Genomic DNA, 14,935 nt, shown 5'->3' on the forward strand with positions numbered 1-14,935 from the left:
ACTTTAGTTTAGTTTAGAGATACAGCGCTGAAACAGGCCCTTCAGCCCACCGAGTCCGCGCCGACCAGCGATCCCCGCACTCTAACACTATCCTACACACACTAGGGATAATTTACACTTATACCAAACTAATTAACCTACAAGCCTGCACGTCTTTGGAATGTGGGAGGAAACCAAAGATCTCGGAGAAAACCCACGCAGTCATGGGGAGAACGTACAAACTCCGTACAGACAGCGCCCGTAATCAGGATGGAACCCGGGTCTCCGGCGCTGCGAGCGCTGTCAGGCAGCGACTCTACCGCTGCGCCACCGTGCCGCCCAATAGTGAGATGTCACAGAGTCATACAGCACAGAAAAAGACCCTTCGGTGCCACCTGTCCGTTCTAGCCATCACGGCTGGATCCATTTGCCTGCGTTTGGTCCATATCACTCTCAGCCTTAGTGGAAACAAGGAACACTAAATGCTGCAATAACTCAGCGGGTCAGGCAGCATCTTTGGAGAACAAGTGGTGTCAAGAAGGATCCAGACCCAAAACGTCAGCTATCTGTGTTCTCTCAGATCTGCTGAGTTACTCCGGGACTTTGTGTCCATTTATATCCCTTTAAACCCATCCTATCCATGTACCCATTCAAGTGGTTGTTATTGTCCCTGCCTCAAATACCTCTTCCATCAGCTCGGTCCACACACTCACCCCCTCTGTGTGAAAAGGTTGTCCTCAAGTTGCTATTAAAACTCATGGTGGACACTGCCCGGGTACTGACCTCCCCACCCCACACTGCCCACTCCATCACACACTGACCTCCCCACCCCACACTGCCCACTCCATCACACACTGACCTCCCCACCCCACACTGCCCACTCCATCACGGGTACTGACCTCCCCACCCCACACTGCCCGCTCCATCACGGGTACTGACCTCCCCACCCCACACTGCCCACTCCATCACACACTGACCTCCCCACCCCACACTGCCCACTCCATCACGGGTACTGACCTCCCCACCCCACACTGCCCGCTCCATCACACACTGACCTCCCCACCCACACTGCCCACTCCATCACACACTGACCTCCCCACCCCACACTGCCCACTCCATCACACACTGACCTCCCCACCCCACACTGCCCACTCCATCACACACTGCCCACTCCATCACGGGTACTGACCTCCCCACCCCACACTGCCCACTCCATCACGGGTACTGACCTCCCCACCCCACACTGCCCACTCCATCACGGGTACTGACCTCCCCACCCCACACTGCCCACTCCATCACACACTGACCTCCCCACCCCACACTGCCCACTCCATCACACACTGACCTCCCCACCATCACAGGGATCTACAGGAGGTGCTGCCTCAAAAAGGCAGCCAGCATCATGAGACCCACACCACCCTGGCCACACTCTCACTGACCCACACCACCCTGGCCACACTCTCACTGACCCACACCACCCTGGCCACACTCTCACTGACCCACACCACCCTGGCCACTCTCACTGACCCACACCACCCTGGCCACACTCTCACTGACCCACACCACCCTGGCCACACTCTCACTGACCCACACCACCCTGGCCACTCTCACTGACCCACACCACCCTGGCCACACTCTCACTGACCCACACCACCCTGGCCACACTCTCACTGACCCACACCACCCTGGCCACACTCTCACTGACCCACACCACCCTGGCCACACTCTCACTGACCCACACCACCCTGACCCACACTCTCACTGACCCACACCACCCTGGCCACACTCTCACTGACCCACACCACCCTGGCCACACTCTCACTGACCCACACCACCCTGGCCACACTCTCACTGACCCACACCACCCTGGCCACACTCTCACTGACCCACACCACCCTGGCCATACTCTCACTGACCCACACCACCCTGGCCACACTCTCACTAACCCACACCACCCTGGCCACACTCTCACTGACCCACACCACCCTGGCCACACTCTCACTGACCCACACTCTCACTGACCCACACCACCCTGACTGACCCACACCACCCTGGCCACACTCTCACTGACCCACACCACCCTGGCCACACTCTCACTGACCCACACCACCCTGGCCACACTCTCACTGACCCACACCACCCTGGCCACACTCTCACTGACCCACACTCTCACTGACCCACACCACCCTGGCCACGCTCTCACTGACCCACACCACCCTGGCCACACTCTCACTGACCCACACCACCCTGGCCACACTCTCACTGACCCACACCACCCTGGCCACACTCTCACTGACCCACACTCTCACTGACCCACACCACCCTGGCCACACTCTCACTGACCCACACCACCCTGGCCACACTCTCACTGACCCACACTCTCACTGACCCACACTCTCACTGACCCACACCACCCTGGCCACGCTCTCATCTCGCTGCTACCATGGGGAAGGTACAGGGGTCTGAAATCCGTGACCTCCAGGTTCAAGAACAGCTTCTTCCCAGCAGAGATTAGTAGAATGAGGAGGGACCTCACTGAGACATAGTGAACAGTGACAGGCTTGGATTGCGTGGATGTGGAGAGGATGAACTGAGACGAGAATAAAAATTTTCACCCAGAGAGTTGTGGATTTGTGGAATTCTCTGCCACAGAGGGCAGTGGAGGCCAATTCACTGGATGAATTTAAAAGAGTTAGATAGAGCTCTAGGGGCTAGTGGAATCGAGGGATATGGGGAGAAGGCAGGCACGGGTTACTGATCGTGGATAATCAGCCATGATCACAATGAATGGCGATGCTGGCCAAATGGCCTCTTCCTGCACCTATTTTCTATGTTCATGTTTCTATGTTAGAGGTCATAGCCTCAGAATTATAGGACATTCTTTTAGGATGGAGATGAGGAGAAATGTCTTCAGTCAGAGGGTGATGAATCTTCTGACCATATTAACCATCAGGCTGTTGCACAACACTAACAGCAGCACCGGGCCGCTGTGGACTTTACACGAGTATGTTTGCTTATTGGCTCTCTCATGGTCGAGTACACCTGGAGTAACTGATAACGTATTGTACGTTTATTTGTTGTTGCGTCTAATAAGCCTGTAAAGCAGCAGCTGGTTGGCATTTGATTGCTCCAGTCAATAGCCAATAGACAATAGGTGCAGGAGGAGGCCATTCGGCCCTTCCAGCCAGCACCGCCATTCAGTGTGATCATGGCTGATCATTCTCAATCAGTACTGCCTTCCTGCCTTCTTCCCATACCCCCTGACTCCGCTATCCTTAAGAGCTCTATCTAGCTCTCTCTTGAATGCATTCAGAGAATTGGCCTCCACTGCCTTCTGAGGCAGAGAATTCCACAGATTCACAACTCTCTGACTGAAAAAGTTTTTCCTCATCTCAGTTCTAAATGGCCTACCCCTTATTCTTAAACTGTGGCCCCTTGTTCTGGACTCCCCCAACATTGGGAACATGTTTCCTGCCTCTAACGTGTCCAACCCCTTAATAATCTTATACGTTTCAATAAGATCCCCTCTCAGTCCATGAGAAGATAAACACTCCTGGCTCTGGAAGTGCTGAACCTCACTCACCTGGACAGTCCAGTCAAGGTCCAGCTTCCCACCAGCGTGTTACCCGTGTGCTATTATCACAGCAGTATCACCGCCAGGAAACGAAGGTAACTAATGCATTCAAGACAGAGTCAGACTTAGCTCTTGGGGCTAACGGAATCAAGGGATATGGGGAGAAGGCAGGAACGGGGGTACTGATTGTGGATGATCAGCCACGATCACATTGAATGGCGGTGCTGGCTCGATGGGCCGAATGGCCTTCTCCTGCACCTATTCTCTATTTTTCTATGAATCACATGCTGGCAGTGTGTGCAGTACTGCCCAGTACATTCTACACAGGGCACTCAAAATGTAGAGACAAGGAACTGCAGATGCTGGCATACCAAGGAAAGACACAAAGTGCTGGAGTGACTCAGCAGGTCAGGCAGCATCTGTGAATCACATGGATAGGTGACGTTTCACAGAGTGCTGGAGTAACTCAGCGGGTCAGGCAGCATCTCTGGAGAACATGTATAGGTGACGTTTTGGTTAGGGACCCTTCTGAAGACTCTTCAGTCTCGATCTGAAACGTCACCTATCCATGTTCTCCAGAGATGCTGCCTGACCCGCTGAGTTACTCCAGCACTCTGTGCTTTTATAGACAATAGGTGCAGGAGGAGGCCATTCGGCCCTTCTAGTCACCACCGACCGCCATTTAATGTGATCATGGATGATCATTCTCAATCAGTACCCTGTTCCTGCCTTCTCCCCCTACCCCCTGACTCCGCTATCTTTAAGAGCTCTATCCAGCTCTCTCTTGAATGCATTCAGAGAATTGGCCTCCACTGCCTTCTGAGGCAGAGAATTCCACAGATTCACAACTCTCTGACTGAAAAAGTTTTTCCCCATCTCCATTCTAAATGGCCTACCCCTTATTCTTAAACTGTGGCCCCTTGTTCTGGACTCCCCCAACATTGGGAACATGTTTCCTGCCTCTAACGTGTCCAACTCCTTAATAATCTTATACGTTTCGATAAGATCCCCTCTCATCCTTCTAAATTCCAGTGTATACAAGCCTAGTCGCTCCAGTCTTTCAACATACGACAGTCCCGCCATTCCGGGAATTAACCTAGTAAACCTACGCTGCACCTACCTTTCCACACGTTGCAATCCCGGATGCAGCCCAGCTCTCCAGTACTGTGCTCGTGACACAGTGAGTGATGGGTGTCAGTATATCAGTGCTGCAAAGATGCACAGTCTCAGTCGGCACTGGGGCGCAGCGGGTCTAGCTGCTGCCTTACAGCACCGGGGATCTGGGTTCGATCCTAACTATGGGTGCTGTCTGTACGGAGTTTGTACGTTTTCCCTGTGACCGTGTGGGTTTTCCCCAGGTGTTCTGGTTTTGTCCCGCATTCTAAAGACGTGCAGGTTTTGTGGGTTAGTAAATTGTAACTTGTCCCTGGTGTGTTGGATCGTGTGTAAGGGGTGCTCGCTGGTCGGCACGGACTTGGTGGGCTGAAGGGCCTGGCTGTGCACCCTATCCCTAAACAGCCATGATTGAATGGCGGAGTCGACTCGCTGGGTGGAATGACCTAATTCTACTCCTACAACTTGTGAACGTGTTTCCCCCTTCCCCATCTCCCTCCCACCACCTTCCCTCCCCCCTCCACCTACACTCCCTCCTCACCCTGCCTCCCCCTCCCTGCCTCCCACTCAAAGATACTAGAGGAGCAAGATGGACCACTCCGTCTAAATCGCAAAGTAGCGTAACGTCCACCATTTTAGTAGGCAAACCCCGCTGTTGGCTCTGCCTCTCGCGGTGTAATCAGTGCCGTGGGGGAACAGTGTGTGTGATGATACCATTAAAATGCAGAATATATCTCATCCATCAACTCACAGATTGTTGTTATTTTACTTTTTAAATGTTTCTGGAAGTTTCTGCCGAATAAAATGGCGCCGTGACCTACTATGGTGTTTATGGTCGAGTGGTCTATCATGCTCTGCTCTATTATCTTTGCTCCCCTTCCCCTCCCCCTGCTTCCCCCTCCCCCTCGCTCCCTCCCCCCTCGCTCCCTCTCCCTCCCCCCTCGCTCCCTCCCTCCCCCCCCCCCCCCGCAGGGCGGGCCACTCACGGGGCAGAAGTAGGAGTTGTTGGCGATGTAGCGGCCCACGGTGGCGTTCTCGGCAGAGATGGCCATGATGAGCAGCAGGGCGTCGCGGGCCTGCTGGCCGATGGGACCCTCGCGGTGGATGAAGGGGATGAGGATGGAGAAGATGAGGAGGTTGGCGGGGCCCTGGTCGGTTTGGGCGTGGAAGAAGAGCTCCAGGATGGAGGGCTCGCTGGACAGGGACACACACACCTGGTTGAGGAGCAGGACCAGACTGCCCTCCAGGGCCTGTGACCGGGGCTCCACACACACGGCCAGCAGCCTCATCAGCGGGTTGAGCACGGGCTTGTGCCTGAGCAGAGGCTGCTGGGACTGGCTGACCAACAGGTCAAAGAGCTTCAGCTGCTCGATCTTCTTGTCGTCGTCCAGCTGGCCGCGGAGGTGCCAACACAGCAGCTGGTCAAGGACGTCCTCCACCATCACCATCTCCAGGATGGGCCCAATGCCCGTGTCATCCTGCGGCCGCTCCTCCACCAGCAGGTACATCATCTGGTCAGCGTAGTTACGCACGGCGCTGCCATCGTCAGCCGTCCGCGGATCACGCCTCTCCAGGATGCGGCTCACCTGCAGCACAAAGCACCACCTGCATCACATGCACGGCCCGGCAACAACTCCTACCACGACCTAAAGAGACCGCAGCCAATGCTGGATCGCAGCCCAGCCCAGCCCAGCACGCAAACCAACCTCTGCTTCAATACACAATAGGTGCAGGAGGAGGCCATTCAGCCCTTCCAGCCAGCACCACCATTCAATGTGATCATGGCTGATCATTCTCAACCTGTACCCCGTTCCTGCCTTCTCCCCATACCCCCTGACTCCGCTATCTTTAAGTGCTCTATCTAGCTCTCTCTTGAAAGCTTCCTTCATCATCCTCACTTTTTCGCATATCTTTCATTCATTGTTGTTTTTCTCTCCACGTCACCGTCTATTTCTCTCGTTTCCCTTATCCCCAACCAGTCTGAAGAAGGGTCTCGACCAGAAACATCTCCCATTCCTTCTCTCCAGAGATGGATGCTGCCAGAACAAGGGGCCATAGTTTAAGAATAAGGGGTCGGCCATTTAGAACGGAGATGAGGAAAAGCTTTTTCAGTCTGTGGAATTCTCTGCCTCAGAAGGCAGTGGAGGCCAATTCTCTGAATGCATTCAAGAAAGAGTTGGATAGAGCTCTTAAGGATAGCGGAGTCAGGGGGTATGGGGAGAAGGCAGGAACGGGGTACTGATTGAGAATGATCAGCCATGATCACATTGAATGGCAGTGCTGGCTCGTAGGGCCGAATGGCCTCCTCCTGCACTTATTGTCTACTGTTTGTCCTGCTGAGTTACTCCAGCTTTTATGTGTCTATCTTCCCTCCCATTGACTCCATCTACACCTCGCGCTGCCTCGGCAAGGCCAGCAGCATCATCAAGGACCAGTCTCACCCCGGTCACTCCCTCTTCTCCCCTCTCCCATCAGGCAAAAGGTATAGAAGTGTAAAAACCAGATTCAGGGACAGTTTCTTTAGTTACAGTGAAAAGCTTCCGTTGCATGCTAACCAGTCAGTGGAAAGACAATACATGAAAATAACTGAGCTGTCCACAGTGTACAGATACACGATAAAGGTAATAACGTGAATTAGTGCGAGATAAAGTCAGTAATGTCCAATCAAAGATAGTCAGAGGGTTTCTAATGAGGTAGATAGTAGCTCAGGACTGCTCTCTTGTTATGGTAGGGTGGTACAGTTATAGAGTCATAGAGTGATAGTGTGGAAACTGGCCCTTCGGCCTAACTCGCCCACACCGGCCAACAGTATCTTAGCTACCCTAGTCCCACCTGCCTGCGCTTGGTCCATATCCCTCCAAACCTGTCCTATCCATGTACCTGTCCAACTGTTTGTTCCATACACCCACCACCCTCTGTGTGGAAAAGTGACCCCTCGGATTGTAGGTTTGTAGGTTAATTGGCCTTCTGTAAATAGCCCCTCGTGTGTGGGGAGTGGATGTGAAAGTGAGATAACATGGGGCTAGTGTGAACGGGTGATGGATGGTGGGCATGGACTCTGTGGGCCGAAGGGCCTGTTTCCGTGCTGTATCTCTAAACTAAGCTACAGGAGTGATGGAAGACCAGTTTTACTGCCGTCACCAATGCCCTGACCATGTTCTCTGCTTGAATGTGAATGGTGATCTATTTCAAGTGCTAGAAACATAGAAAATAGGTGCAGGAGGAGGCCATTCAGCCCTTCGAGCCAGCACCGCCATTCATTGTGATCATGGCTGATCGTCCACAATCAATAACCCGTGCCTGCCTTCTCCCCATATCCCTTGATTCCACTAGCCCCTAGAGCTCTATGTAACTCTCTCTTAAATCCATCCAGTGTTTTGGCCTCCACTGCCCTCTGTGGCAGAGAATTCCACAAATTCACAACTCTCTGGGTGAAAAAGTTCCTTCTCACCTCAGTTTTAAATGGCCTCCCCTTTATTCTAAGGCTGTGGCCCCTGGTTCTGGACTCGCCCAACATTGGGAACAATTTTCCTGCATCTAGCTTGTCCAGTCCTTTTATAATTTTATATGTTTCTACAAGATCCCCTCTCATCCTTCTAAACTCCAGTGAATATAACACTTCAGAGTTCTCATCGCACCCCCATGCTGCCGGACAGGTGTGAACGGGTGACCGATGGTCGGCATGGACCCAGTGGGCCGAAGGGCCTGTTTCTGTGCTGTATCTCTAAACTAAACAAACTAAACTAGCAGGTCAGGCAGCATCTCGGGAGAGAAGGAATGGGTGACGTCTCGGGTCGAGACCCTTCTTCAGACTGATGATGGGTCTCGACCCGAAACGTCACCCATTCCTTCTCTCCCGAGATGATGCCTGACCCGCTGAGATACTCCAGCATTTTGTGTCTACCTTCGATTTAGACCAGCCTCTGCAGTTTTTTTCCTGTACAAACTAAACTAGCAGCTCTTAGCCCTGATGTCACCCTGGAGAGTGTTCTGCACACTTCCTCTGTGGTTACTCAGCTTCCTGAAGTGCCAAGCCCGGAACGGAATGTATTTCCCAGCAACACGCCTGACTCCAGCCTCCTCCCTGTGTGCTGTGTGTGATCCAGCTGTGCACAAGGTCAACATTCCAGGGCTCTGCCTCTCTAGACAAGCCACATCAGTAGATGCACAAAGACATCCTTTGGCCCATTGAGCCTGCTCCACCAATCAACAAGATCATGCTTAGAGATGCATAGTCATCCCACATGGAAACATGCCCAAGGTAAGCATGCAGGTACAGCAGGCAGTGAAGGAAGCTAATGGCATGTTATAGACAATAGACAATAGGTTCAGGAGTAGGCCATTCGGCCCATCAAGCCAGCACCACCATCCACCATGATCATGGCTAATCATTCACCATCAGTATCCTGTTCCTGCCCTCTCCCCATATCCCTTGACTCCGCTATCTTTAAGAGCGCTTTCCAACTCTCTCTTGAAAGCATCCAGGGAATTGCCCCCCACTGCCCTCTAAGGCAGAGTTCCACAACTTCACAACTTCTGAGTGAAAATGTTTTTCCTCATCTCCGTTCTAAATGGCCTACCCCTTATTCTTAAACTGTGGCCCCTGGTTTGGGACTCCCCCAACATGTTGGCCTTCAAAGCGAGAGGATTTGAGTTCAGGAGCAAGGAGGTCCTGCTGCAGTTGTACAGGGCACTTGGAGTATTGTGTGCAGTTTTGGTCTCCTAATTTGAGGAATTTCAGGGAGTGCAACAGGTTAATTCCCAGGATGGCGGGTCTGACATATGTTGAAAGAATGGAACGGCTGGGCTTATATTCACTGGAATTTAGAAGTATGAGAGGGGATCTTATAGAAACATATAAAATTCTTAAGGGATTGGACAGGCTAGATACAGGAAAAATGTTCCTGATGTTGGGGGAGTCCGGAACCAGGGGCCACAGTTTAAGAATAAGGGGTGGGCCATTTTGGTACTGAGATGGGGAAAAACGTCTTCACCCAGACAGTTGTGAATCTGTGGAATTCTCTGCCACAGAAGGCAGTGGAGGCCAATTCACTGAATGTATTCAAGAGAGAGTTAGATAGAGCTCTGAGGGCTAATGAAATCAAGGGATATGGGGAGAAGGCAGGCACGTGGTACTGACTGTGGATGATCAGCCATGATCATAGTGAATGGTGGCGCTGGCTCGATGGGCCAAATGGCCTCCTCCTGTACCTATTGTCTATGTTTCTATGTGTCCATGCTGTACTCCCCATGTGTTTTCAGACTACTGAACCTCCTCCCGTAAGCTATGGGTGTAGTCCCGATCTTTCAACCTACCACATTGTGGATATATATAACGCTATGACATCTCTGGAGAGAAAGAATAGGTGACTTTTCAGGTCGAGACCCTTCTTCAGACCAGAAACGTCGCCTATTCCTTCTCTCCTGAGATGCTGCCTGTCCCGCTGAGTTACACCAGTTCCTTCCTACACTATAACGCTGTAACAGTCTCTTCCCAGCTGTAATCAGACAACTGAACCGTCCTACCAACATCGAGAGAGCAGTCCTGAACTATTATCTACCTCATTGGAGACCCTGGGATTATCTTTGATCAGACTTTGCCTTGCACTCAACATACTTCACATATTTCCTTTATCATGTCCACTGTGGATTGCCTGATTGTAATCATGTATTGTTTTTCCATTGACTGCTTTGCATACAACAAATGCTTTTCACTGCACCAATAAACGAAACTCAAACTCCATATTCAGCACTCTGATATTTTTCTCTTTGCACTATCTTGAGTTTAGAAGTTGGGAGGTCATGTTGCAGTTGTATAAGACGTTGGTGAGACCACATTTAGAATATTCAGAGTTCAGTTCTGAGCACCATGTTATAGGAAAGATATTGTCAAGCTTGAAAGGGTTCAGAAATGATTTACGAGGAGGTTGCTAGGACTAGAGGGTGTGAGCTACAGGGAGAGGTTGAGTAGGCTGGGTCTCTATTCCATGGAGCGCAGGAGGTAGAGGGGTGATCTTCATATCATATCATATATATACAGCCGGAAACAGGCCTTTTCGGCCCTCCAAGTCCGTGCCGCCCAGCGATCCCCGCACATTAACATTATCCTACACCCACTAGGGACAATTTTTACATTTACCCAGCCAATTAACCTACATACCTGTACGTCTTTGGAGTGTGGGAGGAAACCGAAGATCTCGGAGAAAACCCACGCAGGTCACGGGGAGAACGTACAAACTCCTTACAGTGCAGCACCCGTAGTCAGGATCGAACCTGAGTCTCCGGCGCTGCATTCGCTGTAAAGCAGCAACTCTACCGCTGCGCTACCATGCCGCCCTTATAGAGGTGTACAAAATCATGAGAGGAATAGATCGGGTAGATGCACAGAGTCTCGTGCCCAGAGTAGGGGAATCGAGGACCAGAGGATATAGGTTCAAGATGAAGGGGAAAGGATTTAATAGGAATCTGAGGGGTAACTTTTCCACACAGAGGGTAGTGGGTGTATGGAACAAGCTGCCAGAGGAGGTAGTTGAGGCTGGGACTATCCCATCATTTAAGAAACAGTTGGACAGGTACATGGATAGGACAGGTTTGGAGGGTTATGGACCAAGCGCGGGCAAGTGGGACTAGTGGAGCTGGGACATTGTTGGTTGGTGTGGGCGAGTTGGGCCGAAGGGCCTGTTTCCACACTGTATCACTCTGTGACTCTATGACCTGCTGTACCTGTGTGCGGCCTGATTGTGTAGGTCTGGCATGATTTGACCGGATTGAATTGAAACAAAAATTTTCACTGGATCTTGACAATAATCAAGAATACATCCCAAACTAGCTCGCCACCTGCCCCACCACTTCCCTCACCGCCCCCCCCGACCAACTCATTGTGAGTCTGTGGGGCCCACACTGTCTATGTCAGTCTCCAGTGAACCCTCGGCCATGCAACATGAACACCCAGGAACAAAGGAGACTACAGAGAGTGGTGGACACTGCCTGGGTACTGACCTCCCCACCATCAAAGGGATCTACAGGAGGCGCTGGGGGGAACCCAACCATGAACGTCACCTATCCATGTTCTCCACAGATGCTGCCTGACCCGCTGAGTTACTCCAGCACTTTGTCTCTTTTTTTCAACTGTGATCTTGGTTTAGTTTAATTTAGAAAGACAGCGTGGAAACATGCCGTGCAACCCACCCTGTCTACGCTGACCATTGATCACCCCTTCATGCTAGTTTCATGTTATCCCACTTCCTTATCCACCCCCTACACACCAGAGGCAATTTTGCAGAAGTCAATTAACCTGCAAATAGGGAATGTTTCTGGTGCTTTAGTTCAGTTTACTTTTTTTAGTTCAGTGATACAGTGTGGAACCAGGCCCTTCGGCCCACCGAGTCCGCACCGACCAGCGATCCCCGCACACTAACACTATCCTACACACACTAGGGACAATTTACACATACACCAAGCCAATTAACCTACAAACCTGCACGTCTTTGGAGTGTGGGAGGAAACCGAAGATCTCGGAGAAAACCCACGCAGGTCACAGGAAGAACGTACAAACTCCGTACAGACGGCACCCGTAGTCGGGATCGAACCTGGGTCTCCGGCGCTGCAGTCGCTGTAAGGCAGCAACTCTACCGCTGCGCCACCGCGCCACTCAACTGTGTTTTTGGTTGAACTCAGGACTTTGGAGTTTATACCATCATGGTTACTTAGTATTACTGTTATTAATTTATGGTATCATTGATTGTTATATGTTTATTATGTATTATATAGGATACTTATCTCTCTGTGTTGTGTTAAGGGGCCTGTTATGCTCCTGCAAGTAGGAATTTAATTGTAGGAAAGAAAACTGCAGATGCTGGTTTAAATCGAAGGTAGACACAGAGTGCTGGATCTGTGGTCAGGCAGCATCTGTGGAGAACATGGATAGGTGAAGTTTCACAGAGTGCTGGAGTAACTCAGCGGGTCAGGCAGCATCTGTGGAGAACATGGATAGGTGAAGTTTCACAGAGTGCTGGAGTAACTCAGCGGGTCAGGCAGCATCTGTGGAGAACATGGATAGGTGACGTTTCACAGAGTGCTGGAGTAACTCAGCGGGTCAGGCAGCATCTGTGGAGAACATGGATAGGTGAAGTTTCACAGAGTGCTGGAGTAACTCAGCGGGTCAGGCAGCATCTCGGGAGAGAAGGAATGGGTGACGTTTCGGGTGACAGATGTCAGGGGAGGGGGCGGGACAAAGATAGAATGTAGTCGGAGACAGGAAGACAGTGGGAGAACTGGGAAGGGGAGGGGATAGAGAGGGAAAGCAGGAACTATCTGAAGTTAGAGAAGTTCATACCGCTGGGGTGTAAACTACCCAAGTGAAATATGAGGTGCTGTTCCTCACTCTGACAATGGAGGAGGCCCAGGACAGAAAGGTCAGATTGGGAGTGGGAGAGGGAGTTGAAGTGCTGTGCCACCGGGAGATCAGGTTGGTTGAGACGAACTGAGCGGAGGTGTTCAGCGAAACGATCGCCGAGCCTGCACTTGGTCTCTGCTCTGTTAATTGTTCTGTTGCCAATAAATGGAATCATATGACACCGAAACAGGCCCTTCGGCCCAACATGTCCATGCTGACCAAAATGCCCCATCCAAGCTAGTCCCATTTACCTGCATTTGGCTCATATCCCTCTAAAAATGTCCTATCCATGTACCTGCCCAAGTGTCTTTTACATGCTGATCTAGAATCTCTCTCTCAACTACCTCCTCTGGCAGCTCATTCCATATACCCACCACCTCTGTGTGAAACAGTTGCCCCTCAGGTTACTATTAAATTTCCCCCTCTCACCTGAAACCCATGTCCTTTGGTTATAAAGTCACAGAGCGTGAAAAAGGTCTCTTCGGCCCAACTTGCCCACACCGACCAACATGCCCCATCTACACTAGTCCCACCTGCCCACACCGGCCAACATGCCCCATCTACACTAGTTCCACCTGCCCACACCGACCAACATGCCCCATCTACACTAGTCCCACCTGCCCACACCGGCCAACATGCCCCATCTACACTAGTTCCACCTGCCCACACCGACCAACATGCCCCATCTACACTAGTTCCACCTGCCCACACCAGCCAACATGCCCCATCTACACTAGTCCCACACTGACCAACATGCCCCATCTACACTAGTCTCACCTGCCCACACCGACCAACATGCCCCATCTACACTAGTCTCACCTGCCCACACCGGCCAACATGCCCCATCTACACTAGTTCCACCTGCCCACACCGGCCAACATGCCCCATCTACACTAGTCCCACACTGACCAACATGCCCCATCTACACTAGTCCCACACTGACCAACATGCCCCATCTACACTAGTCCCACACTGACCAACATGCCCCATCTACACTAGTCCCACACTGACCAACATGCCCCATCTACACTAGTCCCACACTGACCAACATGCCCCATCTACACTAGTCCCACACTGACCAACATGCCCCATCTACACTAGTCTCACCTGCCCACACCGACCAACATGCCCCATCTACACTAGTCCCACCTGCCCACACCGGCCAACATGCCCCATCTACACTAGTCCCACACCGACCAACATGCCCCATCTACACCAGTCCCACCTGCCCACACCGGCCAACATGCCCCATCTACACTAGTCCCACCTGCCTGCATTTGCCCCAAATCCCTCTAAACCTGTCCTCTCCATGAACCTGTCTAAGTGATTCTTAATTGTTGTAATAGTCCCAGCCTCAACTACCTCCACTGGCAGCTTGTTCCATACACCCACCACCCTTTGTGTAAAAAACTTTCCCCTCAGGGTCTTATTAAATCTTTCCCCTCTTACCTTAAAACTATGTCCTCTGGTTCTTGATTCCCCTGCTCTGGGTAAAAGACTCTGTGCATTCACCCTATGTATTCCTCTCATGATTTTCTATGCCTCTATAAAATCACCCCTCAGCCTCCTGCGCTCTAAGGAATAGTCTTAACCAGCCCAACCTCTCCCTGCAGCTCAGTGCTGGCGAGCTGGAAAGGATACAGAGAGGATTTATGAGGATGTTGCCAGGACTAGAGGGTGTGAGCTACAGGGAGAGGTTGAGTAGGCTGGGTCTCTATTCCCTGGAGCGCAGGAGGATGAGGGGAGATCTTATAGAGGTGTATAAAATCATGAGAGGAATAGATCAGGTAGATGCACAGAGTCTCTTGCCCAGAGTAGGGGAATCGAGGTCCAGAGGACATAGGTTCAAGGTGAAGGGGAGAAGATTTAATAGG

At 51.7% G+C, this 14,935-nt stretch overlaps 1 protein-coding gene across 4 annotated transcripts in view; it reads right to left on the reverse strand.

The window, feature by feature from the left end:
* Positions 1–14,935, reverse strand: part of fhip1b (FHF complex subunit HOOK interacting protein 1B) — an 88,148-nt gene that overhangs the window by 32,173 nt on the left and 41,040 nt on the right. For all 4 annotated transcript variants that reach the window (XM_078401931.1, XM_078401928.1, XM_078401929.1 and 1 more), the window contains exon 3: positions 5,653–6,252. In XM_078401931.1, the coding sequence (XP_078258057.1) occupies positions 5,653–6,252 (600 nt within the window). The remainder of the gene's footprint in view (positions 1–5,652; positions 6,253–14,935) is intronic.

This window comes from Rhinoraja longicauda, chromosome 7 (assembly GCF_053455715.1).
Source record: "Rhinoraja longicauda isolate Sanriku21f chromosome 7, sRhiLon1.1, whole genome shotgun sequence".
Taxonomy (NCBI): domain Eukaryota; kingdom Metazoa; phylum Chordata; class Chondrichthyes; order Rajiformes; family Arhynchobatidae; genus Rhinoraja; species Rhinoraja longicauda.